Source organism: Sciurus vulgaris (assembly GCF_902686455.1).
Source record: "Sciurus vulgaris genome assembly, chromosome: 7".
NCBI lineage: Eukaryota > Metazoa > Chordata > Mammalia > Rodentia > Sciuridae > Sciurus > Sciurus vulgaris.
The window spans coordinates 46,040,970-46,063,709 of NC_136467.1; the positions used below are offsets into that span (position 1 = coordinate 46,040,970).

The following is a 22,740-nucleotide window of genomic DNA, read 5'->3' on the forward strand; positions in this document are numbered from 1 at the left end:
TACCCTGCTTGGATATGCTGCACTCTTCTGGGCATAGAATTTCATAGCAGGTATCAGAATAACCAAGCCATCAGTTGGCTTTATCAAACCATAATTTCCTATTAACAAGAACTTCCTATGACTGGCTCATTTTACAAAAAAAAAATTATATCAAGCAATGATAAGCTAAAATTAATACACATATGAAAACTGCTGTAGGATTTCTGATTTAGTTTTGTATTTTCTCAAACAGCCTAACACCTGAAAACAACCTTATTTGTGGGCACCTTCCTGAAAGATGTCATCTACTTTCATTGTTATAAGACAAGAAGAAGCTGAAATAAAATCACATTTCCAAAAAGAAAAAAAAAAATCATATTTCCAGAGAAGGATGAGGGTAAGATAAGGCTGCTACAAACCAGTTTTCAGTAATGGGAAGTCAACTTTTTTTTTTCTCTTTCTTTTTTTTTTTTTTTTTTTTTTTTTTTTTTCCTGATAACCCATTACTGGAGCAAAAGGGGAATTAGGAACACATTTTGGAAAATAATGCTGGCCATCCCTTCTGGGGGTAATGGGTTACCTACCGATTAGGTCCTAAAGTCGTTCTATGTGGTATCAGCAGGGACCTGGGCATTCCATGCGATGTCATGGGAGGTGGAGCCAGTCTCCATGACATTCCTTGAGATATCAAATACTGGAAGGCTGTGTTGAGAACACTCTATTGGACCAAGTTCTTACTTCGCTGGAAGTAGTCGGATCCAAGACTTAATTTCAACAGTGTTCAATTTATTGCTTGAAGCTCTGGCAGCATAAAACTCACTTCTTTGAATGGAAAATCTGAGCAACTGCTATGAGGTAAATGAATTTCGAAAGTGAGGGTGGGCGGGGGGGGGGCACACAACTTTATTTTGAAGGGGGAGAGGATGCATACGAAGATTTCTAAGTAACCATAAAACCATAAGTCTCTGAGGATGTAAAAGGATATTATTCAGATAGACCAGAGTGCTCAGAAGCTCTCGGGATCATGGTTCCTCTAAGGAGGGACTTTGGGCTTAACTGCTATTGGGCGCCAGAGAATCCCTGTCTTGGGTGAAAAGAGGGTAACTGGAGAAAAGACGCGCCTCAAAACGACCCAATGCCCTCAGATCTATGCCTTTTCCGGGACACCTGGAAGCGGGTCCCTGACCGCTGGGCATGGTCCTATCCAAAAGCAAGTCCAGGAGGTTCCGCTTCAACCCCAGGTACCTCCCTGATCACTCGAGAACCAACCACCCCTGGGACCCGGGCCTGAGGCCCGCGCGGAATGAACTCCCGGACCTGAGACCGCCGCCTCTTCACTCGGGGCCTCCACGCGGGTCTGGCCGCGCAGCTCGCGGCAGCTCCAGCCCGCCTCGCGCCTCCGGGACCAGCGACCTCCCCGCCCCCGGTCGGGCCCCCGCGAGGCTGCGCTTCCCGTAAACTCCCCGCCTCGCACGGCCCCCTCCCCGCCTCGGCTCCACCCCCGCGGGACCCTGGGCGGCGTAAGATTGGCCCGGCCGCGCTGTCACTCTCCGGACGTGTCACCGCCCTCGTTTCCGACCGCCCGGAGACCGGCAGTGATATTAGTGATCGCGGGGCCGTGGTAGAGGGCATCGTGCTTCCCTGGCCGCTCTGACTTACCCGCGGGTGGGCGCACTCGCCCACCTGAGTCGCGGCGGGGACTGCAGGGCAGCCGGGCTGCACGCTCAGTCGCCTCCTGGAAGAGGCAGCCGATCTCAGCTTGGAGATGGGGAGCGGGCGAAGTTGAGGAGCCCCCCACCCACGCTGCGCTTTTCCTGCCAGAGGTGCGCTACCCCCTCCAGGGGTGTCCGCACACTGCTCTGCCCCAGGTGTGCGCGGGACACCCTCCACGCCCCCGGGACTCGAAAACTTCACCTCAAGTGGAAAGAGTGGGTTGCGAGGGCGGTGCCCGGAGCAGGACTCAGGGTCTCTGCACAGGGGGACTCGGGGGTCTCTGCGCAGGGGGAGCTGTCCTGGTGGCTCGAAAGGCCGTCGGAGGGCGGAGACCCGCTGAAAACTTTATCATCATTCGCATAATTACTATGTTTTACTGTTTTCTCTCCCCGCAGGCGCTGCAGCCAGCGGTGTGTCACGCGTGCTTGTTTGCAAAGGGAGCCGCCCCGGGGAGAAGACCCGGAGGGGAGTTATTTCCCCTGGGGAGACCTGCAGCCCAGCGGATCGGTTCGGGCGGCCTGGATGCGCAGGACCCAGCCCCGCAGCCGCTGACGCCCGGCAGCGGCGAAGTTTGGCTGCTGACCCGCTCGGCGCCGGGCCACTGGACAGACGGCCGCTCGGCGGCGGCGGCGACGGCGGCGGCAGCGATGCCCGTGGGGGGCCTGTTGCCGCTCTTCAGCAGTCCCGCGGGCGGCGGTCTGGGCGGCGGCCTGGGTGGGGGGCTCGGCGGTGGAGGCGGCAGGAAGGGGTCGGGCCCCTCCGCCTTCCGCTTGACAGAGAAGTTCGTGCTGCTTCTGGTGTTCAGCGCCTTCATCACGCTTTGCTTCGGGGCGATATTCTTCCTTCCCGACTCCTCCAAGCTGCTCAGCGGAGTCCTGTTCCATTCCAGCCCCGCTTTGCAGCCGGCCGCCGATCACAAGCCCGGGCCCGGGGCGCGCGCCGAGGACGCAGCGGAGGGGTTAGCCCGACAGCGGGAGGAGGGCGCGCCCCGGAACCCCGCGTCCGCCCTGGAGGACAACTTGGCCAGGATCCGCGAAAACCACGAGCGGGCTCTCAGAGAAGCCAAGGAGACCCTGCAGAAGCTGCCGGAGGAGATCCAAAGAGACATCCTGCTGGAGAAGGAGAAGGTAGCCCAGGACCAGCTGCGTGACAAGGAGACATTCAGGGGGTTGCCAGAGGTGGACTTTGTGCCTCCCATCGGAGTGGAGAACCGGGAGCCCGCTGACGAAGCTATCCGTGAGAAGAGGGCAAAGATCGTAGAGGTGAGTGCACCGTAACAGAATCCCTCCCTCCCAGCTGGCCGTGTTTCTCTGGGAGAAATGGCAAACCTTTGAAACTCTGAAGACTTCAATATTACTCTGTGGTGGGAGATGGAGGTTTTCGTATTCCACCAGGTGCTATGTCAAAAAGGTTCTTTCGTTTCCCTTTTTTAGTTTTATAGTAGATATAGCTAAATAAGATCTATGTTGCATTCCATTACTTTTAACTTGCATGCTGTGGTGAACTTAAGCGATATGAAATAAGTGTTAATACTTACACAGGTGATAGGCAAGCCTCCACTGGTTAATAGTCTGAGTATAGTCACAGTTAAGGTACTTCACAGCCCCCCTTAATATGACTTGGAAGTGGTTTTAAAGTGAAGCTTGCTGGTAAACGCAAAGCATCAGTCAACCAGGATGTAAAGGTTCTAGCAGCTAGCCAGAGCTCCTAGCGTTCAGTCATGTGGCCCCATGCTGCCAGGTGGCATTCTGTATGCACTTATAAACTCTAAGGGTGAAACTGGAGAACTTCCCACCATAGGAGAATACTACTGTTTACTTTTCAAAAAATGAAAATTTCGCCAGTCTACTACCTCTTGTATTTCTAGTGCAGAGTCAGAAATAGAATTATTCCATGTGAAGCAACAGGTTTGCTTCATAACAGCACAATGATAACAAACTTAATCTGGGACAAACATGAACTTTGATAAATCCTTTAACTTTATGTAATTTGTAGTTAGAACTTGTTACCTGTGATTAGGTCATGACCAGTTTAAAGCTGAGGGATACCTTAAATATCATTTCAGGCTGTCATTTCAAAGATGAAAGTTTAAGGGCCCAGAGCTCCAGAATCAGTTAGTGACCAGGTAGAGAAATGAATTAGGACCTTGGGACTTCCTCCCAGTCACCTGTCACCAGGGTGTCTGTGGACATACTCTTCCAGAGCTGCTCCTCTGTGTGAAACTATGCCAGCCTGGGTTTTACTGACAATCAAGAGCTGTAGGAACCATATTTGAAGCATGTCATCCCAAATCATGATGCAGTTTTCTAAAATACATTATGAATGGAGGTAATTTTTTGACATTTTGAAAAATGATACCTAGTGTCCCTGAAAATAAATTTTGTGTTTTGATATTGGGTGAGTAATCAGGAAAGGAAGCTTTCTGGTCCCCTTTTCAGAAAGGAAACAGAATTTTGAGGCGGTAAAGAGGTAGGTTAAGTGGTTACAGAATAGAGGCTTATAGATTATCACAGCACTTTGACTTTAATATAAGACTGGATGAAACTGGGTAAGATGTATTTAAGCAAGTTAAAATGGATTTGGTTCCTTTTCAGTTTACCCTAGGAAGAGTGCCTTCATCCCTGCCCTGCACATAGCTTCCTTCTGTAGTGCTTCAGCCTTTCTGCTTCTGTAAGACTCCTCCTCAGGCACAGAACTGAGACGTGGGGGAATGAATTCTACTCTCCTGAACAACTCTAGCAGTTTCCCTTCTCCATGAAATCCTGTCAGAATCACCAAACCAGGAGGATAAGACAAAGCTCTGTCTCTTCCCAAACATCCTACCATCCTCATCTTCCAGACTCCTTAAAAATATCCAATCCAAACCACAGGAAAGCAATCCTAAATCATCTGTATGTGCTTGTTCTCTTTAAATTTGAAGAAAGTAAACTAAACATTTCATGCCTCTGCATTCATATGAGCTGCCAGTTAGCACAGATCACAATTTTCTGAGTAAGATTTTAAACATCAAAAATGTACAGGTATAAAAAAGCTGTTGTTTCTGACCAGTAGTGATTAAAAGTACTTTTAGAGCATAAGCAGTGATATAATAGCAGTACATTCAGGTCATCATGTTAACAGTACATATATCCATTCCTCTTAGATTCACCTAATCTATATCTCTAAATCCAAAGTTCGTAATTTACCAGGTGAAGGAAATTAATCTAGTCTCTGTTGGAATTATGGTGCCAACATCTTGGCACCAAGATGTTTTGAAACTGCCCAGTCTTGCATAAAGTTATAGAGTCAAATGTGTTCTTTAAAATTCCATGTTGTGAGAACCCAAAATAGCCAGCATAATTAGCTGCAGTAGTTGGTCAAAGGCCAATGGGGGAAAAATGGATTATGTTTTTCATCAGATTAGTTCAAGCAGATGTAGTCCTTTGTTTAAAAACAAAAAAATGTAATGCATGATACTCTAAAAGGATGCCATGAGTGAGTGGTTTTAGGAGGAAAAAGTGGTTGCCCATTGTAAGTAAAGCACTAGACTTTGCATAAGTAAGATTCAGTTTCACATAGCCCTATGGGCTCTTTATAATGAACCAATGGATCTTTGCCTTGGTTTTGCTCTTTCTTGTTTCTGTGTTTTCTAGATATTTATATATATAAATATCTAGAAATAGATAGGTAGACTTTTTTTTTTTTAGTTGTTAATGGACCTTTTATTTACATTTATTTATATGTGGTGCTGAGAATCAAACCCAGTGCCTCACATGTGCTAGATAGGTGCTCTACCACTGAGCCACAACCCCAGCCCTAGATCTTGTTTTAATACTTAGGTTCTTTATCATACCTGACTGTACCAACACTTTCATAGTTAAAATTTAGAAAATATAAGCAAGTCTAACATGTTAGGTCTTGGGCTGTAATTTAAGTCGAACTCTTATAAATGTGGCTCACAGGCTATTAATAGTAGTTTTCATAATGCTGACACGACTGTGTTATTGATTCCCAGCAACTTTTCAACAAATTTATGTCTTAGGGGAGATCATATATTTCAAATTGGATATTCCATAGTGCCCTTCCCAAAAAAAGGTGTTAAGTGATTTCCACTACTAATTTGATAGAAGATAAATTTTTGATGTAATATTTCAAATTAAAATTATGATTTTCCTGGACCTACCCCTGTGAAACTTTTGTCAATATTCTGTAAATACATTTACCCTGAAATTTCCTGAAATTTATAATGCATACAGAGTGCCTATTTATTTTCATGAATTGGATCTTCTTGAAATTATACTCAAGTTGCCCTTAGCTTTAAAAAGCAGTGTTAGAATAATGAAGCTCAGAAGCTAAATAGCACATGGAATTTTTAGAGAAACTGTTCATTTTCCATTTTACTTCACCCCTTTTTAAAAATTAGGAAGTATTCTTAGTTTTATTTGGTGATGGTGGGGGTAGGTAGAGGGGTTCTACACAATGAGCTTGCCCTGTCCTTTAGGATTAGAGCCCTAATCCAATTTGGAGGATGAATATTTTATTTTTCCATTTCCTGGAAGTATGAGGATTTCTGAGTAATGGATGCTGAAGATGAATTGTCCCTTCTCAGACTAGAGTCCCCACCAACTTAAAAGGCAAGTGGGGCTTATGCAGGTTGGCAGCCTTCTGTCTATCAAATAAGGGTTTAGGATCCATCAGCTCTTGGGATGCAGATGTCTGCTCAGTTTTTCAAAGAAGCCTTTTTTTTTTTTTTATTATTATTCTAGACTTGTACATTCATAAATTTAAAGAAAATTTCCATACTTGTGGTGAATGGTTAAAATACAGTTTTATTATATTTTATACTAATCTTATATGCATATCCTTGGGAATAATATATAATTTGTATTAGCTATTAGCCATGGATGCTTTTGGTAGAGCTCAGATGTGTGAATAATCTATCTGGACATACCAAAACAAAATAAAACACTTTTTATTTATTTATATTTTTAAAGTAATAGGGATTGAACTCAGAGTCTTGCATATCCTAGGCAAGTGTTCTACCATTGAGCTATATCCCTAACCCCACTTTTACTTTGAAACTTAGCTCTTTAGGTCGTTGGTATAGGTAGTTCTGGTATGGAAAATATCAGTTGCAAAGTAATAAAAGTGACAGCTTGAAAACCTGACCCAAGGAGGGTAGACACCCTTGGGTTGCTTCCTGTGACACTGTTCCCTGCTCTGGATACACACCATGCTAAACAGAAGCCAGTGAGAGACTGACCCACTCAGGGACCCTTCCCCAGAGCAGAGAGGGCATGGAATATTTTTAAAGGGTTTTCTCTTCAACAAGTAAAAGAGTCAGTTAAGATCTCAACAGTGTAAGTACCAGAGTAGAAAGATGCTGACTGCTGAACATCAATGTACAAAATCAGGAAAAGATTGTCAGTGGGTAGTTAATTATGTTCAGCTATAACTTATTGATAATTTCTCCAAGAGGAATATTCTGTCTTCCTCCTATTAGGCAGGTAAGATTCATATAAAATTACTGTATATAGGATTTAGAACCTAGTTAGAATTATGAAAGGAGATTGAAAAACATGCATTTTCAAATCAATGTATCTGTATTTCTTTGATGACCTAGTAAATTTAACTGTCTTGAGAAACTGAGCCTAGTATTTCATATATAAAAAAATGCCATTATATGAGATCTGATTTTGTTAGAATTCATTGGAGAACTTTCGTATTTCAATTAGATTATTTCATAAACTGTAGTAGTACAAATAAATTATTTCATAAAAATATGGTAGTATACATTTTGTGTTAAAGTGAGCTTTAAGCATATGCCTCAAGGTCAGAGGGAGGGAAAAAGATCTGTGTGAAGAATTAAGGCTAAGTATATCAGGGGATCAGAATCGCGCAGGTTCCCACATGTATGTCCTAGCCCAATAGAGTGCCGTGCAGCCTTTTAATTTCTTTGTACCCTACAAAATCGTAAACATATGTGTTTTTGAAAGATGAGTTTAGACTTGTCAAAATAAGACTAACCATTGTGGACTCCAGAGAGAGTGCGATATGTTTGGCAAAATGGTCTATCTAAGTAGATAAAAATGATAAAGAAGAAATCTGTTTAAAAGTTTAGGGAAGAATTTCCTTGTTTGGGAAAAGTAAGTATTGACTTTTCCCTCAGTGCTTTTAGCCTAGGGCTCTGCTTGGTGTTTTGTAATTGAATTACCTGTATCCACCCAGGCTGCCCCCATCTGTTGAAAGGCCCTTTACACAAACTATGCAAATTATTTTTTCTGTTACCATCAATATGCCATAAAATAATGGCTTTAAATCTCTTATTTTTGAAAACTAAACATATGCTGTAAGTCATATAGTATTATACTTGTGTGAGACCTTAAAGACAATTCAACTCACTCATTTTACCATGCATGCAACCAAAACACCAAGAATATTCTGGAAATCATGCCACCAGTTAGTGGCATAGTTAAGATTCAAAGTTCCAATCCTCTGTAAGTATTGCTTGCTATCCCCTGCACAACTTGCCTCCTAAATAAAACTCTAAAGAAGTATATTAATTGCCCACAATCATTATTTGCAGAACCTAATGTTGAGTACAAAACATGTACAGTATAATTCTGCAGTATTGTAGATTTGGTCTCATCTTAGTTTTTAACTTTTTAAAATCATACCAGTGAAATGATTGAGAAGACTTCTTATTTTTAAAGCCACCCAGGGCAAGTTTGATATAATAGTTTTTTCTGTTTATAAAGGTCTCTGCAGGAAGCAGAGGCATTTATAATTATTCAATTGAACATTCTTTTTGAAGAGAAGTGGGGAAGAAGAAAGAGAGAAAGGAAGAGAGAAAGAGTTATAGCATATAAGAAAGGCATGTGTGGGTGCCCAAAGAAGGGTGTGATCATTTGGGGGAATTCTTTCAAACTATAAATATCTGTGCTCTTCTGATGTTGCACTATGGATAACCAAAAAAGAGTCCAAAAGGACTCTTTAAAAGAAAATTGATTTGGAAAATAAAAATACTCTTAAGGATCATAAATAAATAAATAAATAAATAGATAAATAAATGGACATACATTTAAAAACCATACCAATCTATGATTCATTCTCTCTACCCAAGTAAGTTCTGGAGAGTCTTCCTTTGGGTGCCCTTTACTGTCTACTCCATCCTTTTACAGAGACATGGTTAGAAGGATGAATTCTGGAATCATTACCTGGATCTGAATCTGCCTCTTCTACTTACTAGCTTTGTGACCTTCAGCAAATTGCTTCATCTCTCAGAGCTTCAGTTTCCTCACTGAAAAAACAGTGTTAATAATAGTGCCTACATTGTTGGATCCTAAGGCTTAAATTTGATCCTCCACATAAGCACTTACAATGGTATTGGGCATACAGTGATGGTTACTGGTCAACACCTAATAGCAGGAAGCCATGATTACGTTGTTCTAGATACTGCCTAATAAGTGAGGAAAGTGGGTAATGAAGTTTTAAAAAGCCATTTTAAAAACAATTAAAAATATTTTTCAAGGTTTAAAGAGATATATTTACAGTTCATCAAAATGATCTCTCCATTCCCCAAAAACCTTAGGCACCCTTAAAATTTTACTCACTGCATATATTTCTTCAACTTGTGTACTTCAAAATAGATGTGCAAAAATTAAGTTGTCTCTTTCTCATAGTGGAATGTGCTTGTTCCTGAAGTACCATGTTCTCAGAGTAGTCACAGTTAAGTTACCCCCTTAAGCACTGAAATTATTCCTCAAAACAGAGAGATGGAATAAAGTGAATTTGAATTCATTTTGGTTTTGGAAGAATGTTTTTAAAAAGTGAGAAGAAACATACTTTAGACTTAGCAAAAATTATATAACTGTGATAAATTTTATTACCAGAGCTCAGTCCATCACCCAATAGTCAAATATTGCATAAATCAGTTATATTTTGTAGCTTAAAGAGTTTGGCCTTCTTAGGGGTTGGGGTTGTGGCTCAGTGGTAGAGCGTTTGCCTAGCACATGTGAGGTACTGGGTTTGAACCCCAGCACCACATAAAAAAACCAAATAAACAAAATAAAGGTATTGTGTCCATCTACAACTAAAAATATTTTTTTTCAAAAAGGAGTTTGGCCTTTTTAAGGAATTTCACATTGAATTTAGATGTATTAACCTTTCAGACCCAGGAAGATTTCAGTACTTATCTCACATATACATAGTAGGGGCTGATAAGGTGTGTGCCCCCGAGGTCTCCCCAGAATACCAAGGATGGAGCAGGGAACTGCTGCATAGTGACCAGGCCCCATCAGCCTGTGATATTCTGGATTCTTTATGACAGCCTGTTCTTTGGAGACTGGCAGACTGGCCCCTCCCTCTTCATCTAGGAATGGCAGCTTTGCTGAGAACATCCTAAAGGGATGGAACAGCTTTGCTTGAGAAGGTACTGCCTGAGAGAACAGTATTGGCTAATTCCTTCCTCTGAGGAATGTGGCTGCTGCTGCCCCACCCCCAGGGAGTCCTGATAAAGACTTCTGTGATCATTAAGTACTTGAAAGAAAACCAAATGAGATTAAGGTTTAAGAGCGTTTAAGAATCACAGCCCTCATTTCTGTCATGAATACTCTGGCAGTTGCTTTAGGTACATCAGAGCCTAGCAGTCCTGCACATAATCCAGAACAGAGAAAATAAAATTAAAAAATGCAAGTAGCTTTTGTATTTATTTGACTTCTGTAACTAGAATGGCTCCCTCCCTCTCATCTTTTGTCAGTCCATCAGGCTCCCTGGCTTTTAAACTTAGAGTATCCCAATCCTTAATTTGCTCTACTGGCTTTCTCATCGCTCTTATTCCACATCTTCCATACAGGTGACATTCAGACCGTATTATATTGGCCTCAACTTACATTTACCAGTGGAACTCCTGCCTCCAGTCCCTAGCGTGGGGAAGTTCAGTGAGGACTTGGTATGAGAAGGCATGGAAATGAGAAGGAAACCTGATGACCTCCAAGTTCTGAAAGGGTGGTTTTATAATGTAGCTCGTTACACCCTAAAACAATCCTTGTTGTAGTACTAGTGAGGAAGTCCGTTTGCATATGCTAGGAGTCTGTGGGAAAGAGTGTGGTGGAAATTGATGTACACAGGCTTGTAAGTGACTGTTTGAGACAGGGAACACAGGCCATCCCATCCAAAGACTATTGAGCTATTGCTGGAGTCTCCAGTTCTGCCAAATCCTTGTTCTTGAATGGTGTTTTCAGAGTCCCTTGAGGAGCACTTGATCCTTCTAAGAGGAGCGTCTCAGATAAAAGCTCCTCACCCACACTGGGGGTGGCAGTTCAACTTCCCTGAGCTGAGGTTTTAGGATATGCTTGACCCTAGTTTCTCTTTAATAGGAATATGTATGCCGGAGCTAGTCAAAGGATGTGTTTCTCTATCTTTGTCAGGACATGAGGAAAAAGGACAGATCATGGAATGGTTAAGGTAGCCTAGGGGTGTGTAACCAGTCTCTAAACTCTTTTCCAACTGCCTGAAATTTCTCCCTTTCTTGGATATATGGCTTCTTGAAGGCTGCTTTTAATGGAATATCACTCAGTAGAAATTATTGTACATTGAGGTTTGTTTTAGCAAGGGAGAATAATAGGTTCGTAAAAGAAGCAAGTATCTTTCACTGTAGGTTTTTTTTGTAAACCGATGCCTGCTTTGGAAAGAAAAATTCAAAAGCACACAAGTAGAAAAAAGAAAAACAATCCTTCATCGATCTATCAGTCACAGAAGGTTCAACTCTCCCCCTCTCCCGTCCAGTGTTAATTTTCCCACACCGTAGACACATTTTTTCTTTTTCTTTCTTTTTTTTTTTTTTTTGCCATGCTGGGTATTGGACCCAAACAAGTACTCTACCCCTGCACTACACTATAACCCCAGACCTCATTTTCATATTCCACCTCCTAGTATGTCATTTTACAATAGCATAATGTATCAGAAAGTTCATACTGTAACCACTTCCTTGGACTTAAGCATTTAGCTTATTTCCTTTTTTTTGTTTTTCAATTCAAAAGTGCCAAGATAAATGCCTTTGTCTAGTCAGTTTATCTTACTTTTCATTACTCCCCACCCCTATAAGGAGGATTTTCCTTGGATTTCTAGAAGGAAAAATAAATGGACCAAAAGTTTTAGTACATTTTGATGGATAACTTTTCAAAAATCATACTCCCACCTATGAAATAGTGTATGGGGTCTATTGAATCTTTATAAATGTTATAGGTGATGAATCAGTGTCTTATATTTTTAATTTACCTTTCTTCAATTAACATTTTCTCCTGTGTTGGCCAACTGCGCTACCTTGTTGTGAATTGTACAGTACAAGGAAGTTTTTAAAGGAGCAGGATTGGGAAGAAGGCAGAATTTGGAGGCCTCAGGGGTTCAGATACCAGAAGAGATGGATCTGGCAAACTGGCTGCAGGAATGTGATCTGAGGGAAGTAAAGTCCTAAAGGCGTCCATAGAGTTTCAGTGGAAAAAAAAAAAAAAAGTTACAATGAATTTCCTTCTTCCCTAGGCTAGGAAGTACTCTCCATTGATAGGAGCTCTTCTTACCCAACAGCTTGGGATACCCCACTTTCCCTCACTGAAACCCAGCAACTTCACTCAGCTCGTCTGCATTTTTAAGTTACTGGGATTTTTCATCAGAGACTGGATTAGCCTCTGGAGTTCTGTGGAAGGCAAGATAGGATGATCTTCCTCTGTTTAGGACTCATCAGGATGATTTTCTAGAATTTTAAGATCATATTTGAAGATCAGAAGTAGTACAAATAGAATTCCAGAAATAATTTTAATGACTGAAAGCAATGAATTCCTTTTTTGGTTTGTCTCGTTTTTGTACTGGGGATTGAACCCAGGTGCGCTGTACCACTGAGCTTTACCGGCAGCCTTTTAAAAAAAAGTTTTTGCAACTGGGTCTTGCTAAGTTGCTTAGGGCCTAAGTTGCCAAGGTTGACCTCAAACTTGTGATGCCCCAACCCTCCCTCCCTTCCCTGAGTTGCTGGGATTACAGGCATGTATTACCAGGCATGTGTGGGGTTGTGAGCTTATAAATTCTTACAAAGTTAAATTCCTTAAAAAATAACCAAGAGAACACCATTCAAAACATTTTATAACAATATCAATTCTTATGTTTGAATGGGCAGACAACTCTTTTATGTGTTAGGGACCTTTGGTGTTTTAAATAAGTTAAATATACATTTTTATCTAAGGCATTTTATTTTTGAATAATACAAAAGCATGATTTCTTTTGTTTTTCTTTTTGTTTTGTTTGTTTGGGTGAAGTTTGGGGTTAGTGTTAGTGTTGTTTGGTTTTGGTGGGACTTTTGTTTTGTTTGTTTTTTGACTAATTCCTTCAAGTCAAGCGCTTTCAGTAATGATTTTTAGTATGGTTAAGAGTTGCACATTTCAAAATGTGTTTGTATTCTGACCTCAGTTATTTCATAAAAGTCTAACAAACACTGGAACTATTTAAATTTGGCTTTGAGGCCATGTTAACATGATAATAATGATGGACATAAATGTACTATATTATTTTTATAAATTGTGGTTTGAAATGATAGTAATTTTAGAATATTTAAGATGCTGATCTCTGAGGCATGTTATTTCTTTAGTAAACTGGCAGTGTTGAATGTTATATCTAGTCAACTACAGGTTTTCAGCTCATAATTAGAATGCCTGAACAGTCCATATTGTGATTTAAGGGGTTATTAGCTCAAGTCAGCAACTTTATAAGGAATTCTTATTAAGACATATAAAGGAAACTTTATGTAGTAAAAAGGGTATTTTATAATTGGCATGTATTTAATAGATTGTATACATTCATTCATGTTAAGTACTTGGCTTTCTTCATCCTCCTGGGATTACTTAACCTAGAATGCATAATGAAGAACTCAGTAGCTTTAAAAGGGGAGGGGTGGATTTGAGGAGCATAAAAAATGAAGATGATTTATTAACTACTGTTGAAAGCTGCATTAATAGTTAGAGTGAATAAAAATTATGATTTACTAAGTATTCCATCAGTAATATGATAAAGTCACACTGTAGGTTAGAAGTACTTGCTTTTTCCTCTCACTCCAAAACCAGAATTTCTGTGACATAGCTCTATATGGTCATTGATCTGTTCCAGAACTATCAAGCTGGTTGGGGAACCTTCCCTGTTTATCATGTCCTCCAGGTCAGCTGTCTCCGGTCCTGCCCATAAATGGACCCAGTAAATATTTGTTAAATGAATGTGCTTTTTTAAACACACATACCAGCAGGAGTTATTCACGTTAAGTTCTACTCCCTTTTAAGTAATCACACATTCCTAAAGGGTCTCCACCTATCTTTGGAACCCTGTTTCCCACATGTATGCATGAGCTGCAAGGTGTTGTCTTTTGAAGGGGACTTCAGTTGGGTTTTTTTTGTTTTGTTTTGTTTTTCTTTTTACAGCAGTGTCAAAAGTCGTAAGTATATGATCTAGTGAATAAAGAGACTAATGAATGTAGAAAATGATCTTTTTCAGTTTTAAAGCTATTTTTCAAAATGATTTTATAAAATAAAAATGGTATTTGTTTCTTATACAACTTGTAAACTGTGAAAGTGGTTCATAAAATATCTTCCGAGTAAATGTAATATCCCTAAAATGTAGATAATTGTGAGATTTATTTAAAGGTCAACACTTCCTTAAATAAAAAAAGCTCTGTTGTTCTGTGAAAAGTCAGTGTGCCTTATATTTATCTCCAGCATTTTGTTTTTTAGGTACGTGATTTTTTAATTAGACTTCTCACTCATTCCTCTGCATTATTTTTTAGAGTTGTGGCTATATTTAATATTTGCTGTCATTTTCCTTTTGTTTTCCTTTCTGTTTTGGGGGGGATGGGCACTGGGGACATCCCCAGCCCTATTGTATTTTATTTAGAGACAGGGTCTCACTGAGTTACTAAGTGCCTCTTCTTTGCTGAGGCTGGCTTTGAACTCACAATCCTCTGCTTCAGCCTCCTGAGCTGCTGGGATTACAGGCGTCTACCTTCACGCCTGGCTAATTTTTCTTATATTTCAATTTTACACATTTTACACCTAATTAAAGTGTTGGGTTTTCCCTCTTCCATTCCAGCTAAAGTTTTTGAGAAAATAGTGTTTTAATAAGTAATGCTTATAGTGCCACACAGATTAAAAAGTCATAGGTTAGGTATCATTTCCCACTAGAGAATTCAGAATTTCATAAACATGTTCTTTTATAAGAAGAGGTGACATCTTGAGAGAGAAAGAACCTTGATCTTCTCTTTCCATCTTCATATTATATCTCCTGAAAAGTACTGTCTCATAAATTATTACTTGGCAGAGATTTTGTGAATTTTATAAATTTGCAAATGGTCCCCTTTCTAATTCATTCTGTAGATTACTATTAAATTGATCTTCCTAAAATACCAAGTCTCCTGTGTTATCCAAAGAGAGTTTCAGTGGTCCTCCATTTCCTGTAAGGCAGCCATTGAATCTGACTTTCATCAGAATCAATCCCCTGGAGGGTATGTTAAAATGTAAATTACAGGGCTCTGTCCCCAGAGTTTCTTACTCTGTAGGTATGGGTGGGCCCGGGAAGTTGCATTTTTAACATGTTCCCAGGTAATGCCAATGCTGACACTGACTTTGCTTTGAAGCACACTACTCTAGAAGTCACAGCTCCCTAGCTTAGCATGCATTGTCTTCGCCACATCTGCCTCAGTGTGCTTCTTAGTCATATCTCCTCTTACTCACAGGGAAAGACTCTGTTCTTTTACTAAACTTGCATAGTTACTATCTCCAAAACACACTTAGCAGAATTTTGCCCTGTTTTCTTTGTTGCTCTCACTTGCTCAAAATCTGTGTTCGCATGAAGCCCTTTTTACATTCTTAATCTTTACTGAGTTTTTCCTTCTTCAAATCCCAATGTCATTTATTATTTCTATCATTGGACATGCTTGTGATAATTTCACAAGCATATCTGTTGCCTTCCTACTAATTTCAGATGCATTATATGTAGATACACCTTTTTCTATCCCATAAGTTCATGACCCATAATTTGATAATAGAATGTGATTCATCTTAAATGTAACCAAAATGAAGGAACAACTTAAGACCAAAATTCTTTACAACCTGGTTAGATTATGAGGCAATATGCCAGAGAAGAAACACTTCTGAGTTTCCCTTTTCACACCTGTGAAATGAGGCTTATAATTCTCTTTTGCAGAATTGTTGTAAGCATTAAAATAGAAAATGTATAGGACTCTCTGAGCACAATGCCTGGCTTGTGGCATTATTCAATAAATAATACTTATTTATTAGTAACTAGGGATTAGTGGAAGTAATAAGCTTGGACTTTTATTAAGAAAAAGCATTGGTAAGTAAATTGGATTCAGGAAGTTATTTCCAGGAAAGAAAGGGAAGTTTGGCTGCAGTATCGCTGTATTGACCAATATCTTATATTTTCCATTGTTGCTTCCTTTCCTTAGTTGCTGTTGCCAAAATTCTTGCTTCCTGTGGCAGGAAAGTAAGCATTATTTGCCTTGTTTCACTTGTTTTCCCACCAAAGTGATATTCCTCCTTAGGAAAACCATGGAGAGGGTGTGGAATGGAGCTGTTTTTCATTCATTCATCAGTGTTCGGTTTCTCTGACTTCCCAGCCTTGTGTCACACAAACTGATCTGGGAGCAGGAAAGGAAAATTGGGTGAAGAGTGAAATCTGGAGATAAACCTTCAGAGCATCAAAAGAAATATTTTGTGAACTGAAAAGCTAAAAGCGTTTCAGCTATGTGTATAAATTTAGCTCAATAATTAGGCACATGGTGCTTTCCACAGCCTTTCTTATAATATCCGTTGATTATTAGAGCTGCCGCAGCTTTAACTGTATGGGCAGCAGAGATTTCTAGTACATTTAAAGCAAGAATTGAAGAGTGAAATGGAAAACTGAATTAATAATTTTGTTTTTGTTGGATTTTAATCTGCTGTTTATTAACTTTGTAGTTTATGCCTGAAGGATTAGATTTGGAAACACACCACCAATGAATGTTCTAAAAGTTTACTTTTTGGAACTTTGTACTTGAAAAGACTTTCCAAAGAACGTTTTGACTGCTTTTAGTGTTACCATCAGAAATGACAATTCATTTCTTTAAATTCAATCTCAAATAATAGAAAACTTTAAATCCATGACATTGTTAATTTTCAGTTATTTCTTGTTAGAATTCAAGGCAGGATTTACATAATAAAAACTGAGTGATATAAAAAGATAAAGGTATTCTCTGATGGGCACAAATGTATTTTGGTCTCCATTTTTCCTAGCTTTTAAAAACTCCCCCAGATCTCTGTTTTTCAATCTTAGAATTTTGAATCTTCTTGCCTTCAGTGGCAGCAAAAAAAATAAAAAATAAAAGTTAAAAATCAAAGGATATAACTATTTCCTATGCTCTGTTAAATGTTTCCAAAATTGATCGAAAACTTTTGTAATATTGTAAATCTAGGAAAGAGTTCTATTCCAAGGTACAGCATAGTAAAGTGAACTGAAATACAGTGATTTAAAAAGAGATGCCTAAGGGGAGTAGGGAAGGGGGGCACAGATCATGTCTTTCTTTCTTAATGCTTCTTTAACATAGTCCAATTAGAATATGTCTGCCTGAGAGTCTGGGAATTCTGTGTATTGCTACTGTGGTGGTAGTTCTCCACCCACCTGTGATCTTGAGAATTGCACTCTAGGTTTTCCTAAGGCAGAGACACTAAAATTTGGGCATTTAAGTAGGGATGTCTTTGAGGACCAGGAAGCTCGGCAAACTGTAGTTTCAGGCACCTGTCTGAGAAAACCAGATGAAATTCTTCATGAGGAAAACTACTGTGGATGTGTGTATTCCGATATATGAAAGTTTTGATTTAAATTCTCTACTTTTGGCTGATGTGCTAATAGAGGTTTAGGATTTTAGCCATATTGTCCCAGGTAATCAGGTGTTAGTTTTAGCTTTTATAATTTAGTGGTAGCTTCTAGTGCTTTACCTATAACTGTTAATCACCTTCTGTTCCTTTCTGTTTTTTCTTGGAGAAAGCCAATGCTAATGCCACAGCAGAAGGGTAGGAAGTGGGATCATACACGTTACACGTTTCAGATCATGAGTCACATGAGAAATCAAGAATTGATTATGGTTATCAGCAGGAACTGAGCAGCACTCTTTCCTGGAAACTCCAGGGGGGAATTCCAGACATGAAGACTTTGTGCAAAGATAGATGGGTTTCCTTTGACCTGCCCAGTACTTGCAACATTTTAGAATTGCTGAGGGAGAAAGCTGTCTAACCACAAGATTGGTTAGCATATTTGTGGGCCTTTGGCCCTCTATAGAATTGTTCTAAAGTCGTCTTAGGAAGTCATGCCTTTGATTGATTTGAAATTTCAGGCTTACCATAGTGTTGCTGGTGCTTCTCTAAACACTGGAGGATTTTTACAGGGGCTGATTTGAAGGTGGCAAACCAAACTGGCAGTAAGGAAAGGGTTTTCCTCTACCTCTAAGTGAGGCACTGCTCCAGACTGCTCCCTGAAGGATGTCACAAACCCCAGGGGACAGAGAGCACATTAGTGGCCATAAAAGTGAGCTTCTGCAGTACAGAATTCACCCGGCAGTTTATCATTATTATATAACATGAACCCAAGTTAGCTATATCTCTTTTAAGCAGAATTTTACCTTAATATTTAAAATAGGAATCTTATTCCTTGATTCTTAAACCTCAGCTATTGATTTACAGGTATATTTGGTTTATGAATCTCAACAGCAATAACAATATCTGATACTTTTCTCTTTTTCTCTATGTTTAAAATAGAGGCCACATGTTTAAGACCACATGTTTAATAAAAAGTCTAGCTTCTCACTATGTACTACACTATGTTCCCTCTTTCTCCTAATACAGCTTATTCTTCTTGTCTCTAACTGATTTTCTGTGTAACTTGATTTATATATAATTAAAACCACCAATGACTTGATTTTAAAAATCTCATCTTTGCACAGACTTTGTCATTTTAATTCTAGGCTGGTAAAAAGGATTCAAGAAAATATAGCATACCATTTGCTGAGTGTTTATTTCTTATTAGGCACTATTCTATCCATTTGCATATTCTTATTTAACTCTCAAAACAGCCTTATCAGTTTGGTCTTATTTTCCCAGTTTACACAGAGGAAATTAAGTCTGAGAAGGGTCAAGCGAATTTCCCAGGGTCACACAGCTCCTGTGTGCCTCATGGGAGATCTGAACCTGGGTCTGTCTGGCCTTGGCACCCAACCTCCCCCGACCCTCTTCCTAAGCACTCACTCCCACTGACTCCTCAGTGCCTGGGTGTTGGCATCTTGAGGCTCTTACCTACCTTGAGTGAGGAACCAGGACTCCTGTGGTAGTCACTACTTTGCCTAAGAAGGAAGTAGGGGGAACAGGGCATTGAGGGCCGGCCCTGTGTCCATCCCAGCTTATGCCACTTTAATTACTAAAGTAAAACCTATGTTCACTTTGTTTGGAAAAGCCTCTCTTAAGAGTAATATTGTGCTTAACATCAAGCATCATGTTCACTAGTATATATTCATGTATGCATATATACCTTAATAATACAGATGTGCATAATAAATACATGGTTGTATGTATGTATAATTATCTAAAATAGTGCTTTAAACATCAATGAAAGTAATTGGAGACTCTGGAAAGTTGCTTAAATCAAAATGAAGAGAAGGATGATAGTCATTGAAAGAAACAACATCTAAACTTGCTTCTTGTTCTGTCGATGTCCTGGGACAACTGTAACTACTAAATTTTATAATATATAATCTTGCAAATATTTAATTTTAAGCAAGAGATTTCATAAAGTATAATCATAATAATGTAAATGATATTTGGATTCTGAGTTCACAGTGAACTATAATACCAAAAAAAGATAACTTTGAGTTCAAGTAATATGTTGTTGCTGACTTTATACCTAAGTTTTGTATAGGAGAGACAACAAAGTCATGGTCAAATAGTTCTCAGAGATGCTCCCACACAGTGTAACTTTTTTCAAAGTATATATACATAGAGAGATGTAGGAATTATTCACACCTAGCTGGTCTTTAGAATTTTTAATATTATTTTCCTTCAGTAAATCAAATTAAGGATCATTTCCAAATATGCTCCTTCTATACATATTGAAACGTATTACCTATGCAAGGCACTGGAGGGTCAGTAGTAAGTAAAACAGATGAGCCTTTGCCACCATGGAATCCAAGGATTAAAGTACACACAAGCAGGCCAAGAAGTGCTGCGGTAGGGCAGGTAGGTAGGGTGTGCTCTGGGAGCAGGCAGTGAGGATGGTTCAATGAGATTTGGAGTTAACTCCAAATGTGTCACTCCAGTAGATTTGAGTGGTTCCAGAACCCTTTCTAAATGAAGTATTAGAGAGCCCTGAGAATGAGTGGGAGTTAACCAGTGGTGGGCAAAATGAAGAATGTTTCAGGATAGGGAAGGAGGTATGAGAAGGTGCTGAGTGCAGCCAGGGTGCTGAGCCAGTGTGGTGCATCTGAGAAAAGAGGGCTAAGATGAAGGCCATAGCAGTAAAGCAGAGCAGGGGTCCAACCAGTCAATTAGACTTTTCCTGAATTCATGGGAAGGTATGGAGGTTTTTAAGCTGGGGAAATTATATCAGATTTGCATTTTCTGATAAGACTAAAGTTAGGGACATATGTTAGAAGGCTTGATCCAGATGAGAGGCAATGATGGCCTAAGTACAGAAAGGAGTAGAGGAGATCCTTGAGACATTTAAAAAATAAAATGTGTAGAATTTTGTGTCCAATTAAAAAGGAAGGGTAAGCGGGGAAATGGAGCCACAGGGGATGCTTGGGTTCCTGAATTGAACGTGGGTTGACTGGCAGTCAGGATCCCTAGTGAAGGAGGGGAGTGGAAAGGTGTGATTGGTGGGGTTTGGGGTATGTTGCATGAGAGGAGAAAGATGTTCCAGTGGCAAGTCTTTCATAGGCAGTTGGGCATATATTGTACTTCAAACAGTTCTAGGTGCCAGTGTTGACCATCAAGCCATGGAACTACGTAAGATTACTCAGGGTGGAATGCCCTATTAGGAGAGGCAAGGACCTAGAAGCCTCAGGAACATCAACATTTAAAGGTCGTGCAAAGTAAGAAGTCATAGAGAAGAGAAAATCAGATGGAATAAGAAAACTAGCACAGTGTGGCAACTTGGAGCAGTTTTTAGATATTTAAATATTTTATGGAGTGAATCTCAGTGGTGTCAAATGCTGCTGAAAGGCAAGATAAGGACTGTGAATTGTCCTTGGGATTTGGTACCCAAGCAGATTTTAGGTAACTCTGACTGGGGCAGATGCAGTAGAGTATTTAGGAGCCATATTGCAGTGGCTTTAAGGAAGTACATAGACAAATCTTTCAAGAAAGTTACTGTGGATGGGACCAGAGAGGTTGTGTGGTAGCTGCAGTACAATAAGGGGCAACTGGAAGTCTGAGCAGAGAAACAGCAGTGCTGGACACTGCTCAGCACAGTTGGGGCTGTCAGCTGGGGGTTTGTAATGACCCCCTCTACTCACCAGCTTACTTTATTTTCCTTAGTGGGATTCAGTCACTCTGCCACATCTGAAGAAAATAATCAGATAGGTTGATCTAACTTTTAGACTTTTATAGTGTTTGGAACAGAAGTAAAGCACATGGTACCCAAGTGCATTACAGAGAATCTGATAGAAGGAATCATTTGTTTGTAAGAATCTAAATCCACTCAATTTGGGTTAAATAAGAGGGGCAGAGACATGTATTATAAGGGAAAAAAGGGTTATCTCATGGGTCAAGGTCACAAACTACAACAAGACCTCACAGGGTCTGGAACTACAAATCTAGAAGGCACCAGACACTAGACCACTGTTCTTCTTTCTTATCCTGGTATATTTGGTCTTTTGTCTCCAGACACATCTGCTCTATTCTTTCCTCTACAGACAAGCTTTCTATGAATCACTCTGGAATTTACATGGACAATGAGTTTAAGAACAAGTAGAATTTCTTATAAGCATCTCAGAGGCTCAATTCCAAATTCCCAGAAGGGAGACTCTGACCCAGCTTTAGTTAGGTGTCTAATCAGCTATGACCAGGGGGTGGAGTATTGATTTTAGTACAAATGTAGCAATGGCACAGAACCTCTTAAGTGACAGGAAGGAGAGGGCTGCTTGCATTCAAATGTCTGCTTACTGGAAATTTCTCTGATGTGGGCCTTTATGTCAGAGGCAGATCATCTGAAGTCCTGCTGTATATTCACTACAAAAAGTTCTGCCTTCTTGAAGTGACCATTCACAAGTATTAGCATGTTATGTTGTTTGATTAACTGTAACACAGACATGTCTGAAAAATATCAGTTCATGAATCAAACTAACCTGCCCTGAGGTGGTCATGATGTGATGAAGTCTGAACACTTTAATAGGGAACAATTAAAACACACACACACACACACACACACACACACACACACACACACTTTTATTCCAACTTTGCAAAACAATCAGGTGTTACCATTCCTTTATTCAAATCCTACCTGTCCATCAAGACTAGATTTAAATCTTATCTGTTCCATAAATTCTTGCCTCTTCTTATTCCCTGCCAGCAGAAAAGCATTCTTTCTTTGTGTTTTTATCACTCTTTGTTTAAGCCTCCATATTCTTTGCCTTCCTACTGTTCAAGGCAGCACATAGAAAGGCAATGAGAGGAAAGGACCCAGGGTTTTGTTGCTTATTAACAGTCCAACCCTGTGTACATTCACAATGCTTTTGAGCCTTTGTCTCTCATCTGCAAAAGTGATGATAATGCCTATCTTATGTGGCTGTTGTTTTGTGACTCCTGTTACAGGTAGGGAGTAACCCAAATGAAAAGAAGCTAGGTTCCTAGTAGTTTCTTTGTATTGCCAGCTGAACCACTACTACTGCAAATGATGCAGGGAAGGGAAACAAAGAGGCTATCTCCATATATAAGGAGTATTGATAAGTAGGAAAAATATTCCATTATTTCGGATTTTCATTGAAGCCTTACCAGT

At 39.9% G+C, this 22,740-nt stretch overlaps 1 protein-coding gene across 3 annotated transcripts in view; it reads left to right on the forward strand.

Moving 5' to 3' along the window:
* Positions 1-640: 640 nt before the first annotated feature.
* The window catches only part of MAN1A1 (mannosidase alpha class 1A member 1), a 162,733-nt gene continuing 140,633 nt past the window's right edge, over positions 641-22,740 (forward strand). The window contains exons 1-2 of one of the 3 annotated variants that reach the window (XM_079148053.1): positions 641-834; positions 2,088-2,954. In XM_079148053.1, coding sequence (XP_079004179.1) covers positions 808-834; positions 2,088-2,954 — 894 coding nt within the window. In that variant the 5' untranslated portion in view covers positions 641-807. Of the gene's footprint in view, positions 835-1,619; positions 1,848-2,087; positions 2,955-22,740 lie in introns of those variants that run through there. The other 2 variants (XM_079148054.1, XM_079148055.1) reach the window with 2 other exon arrangements.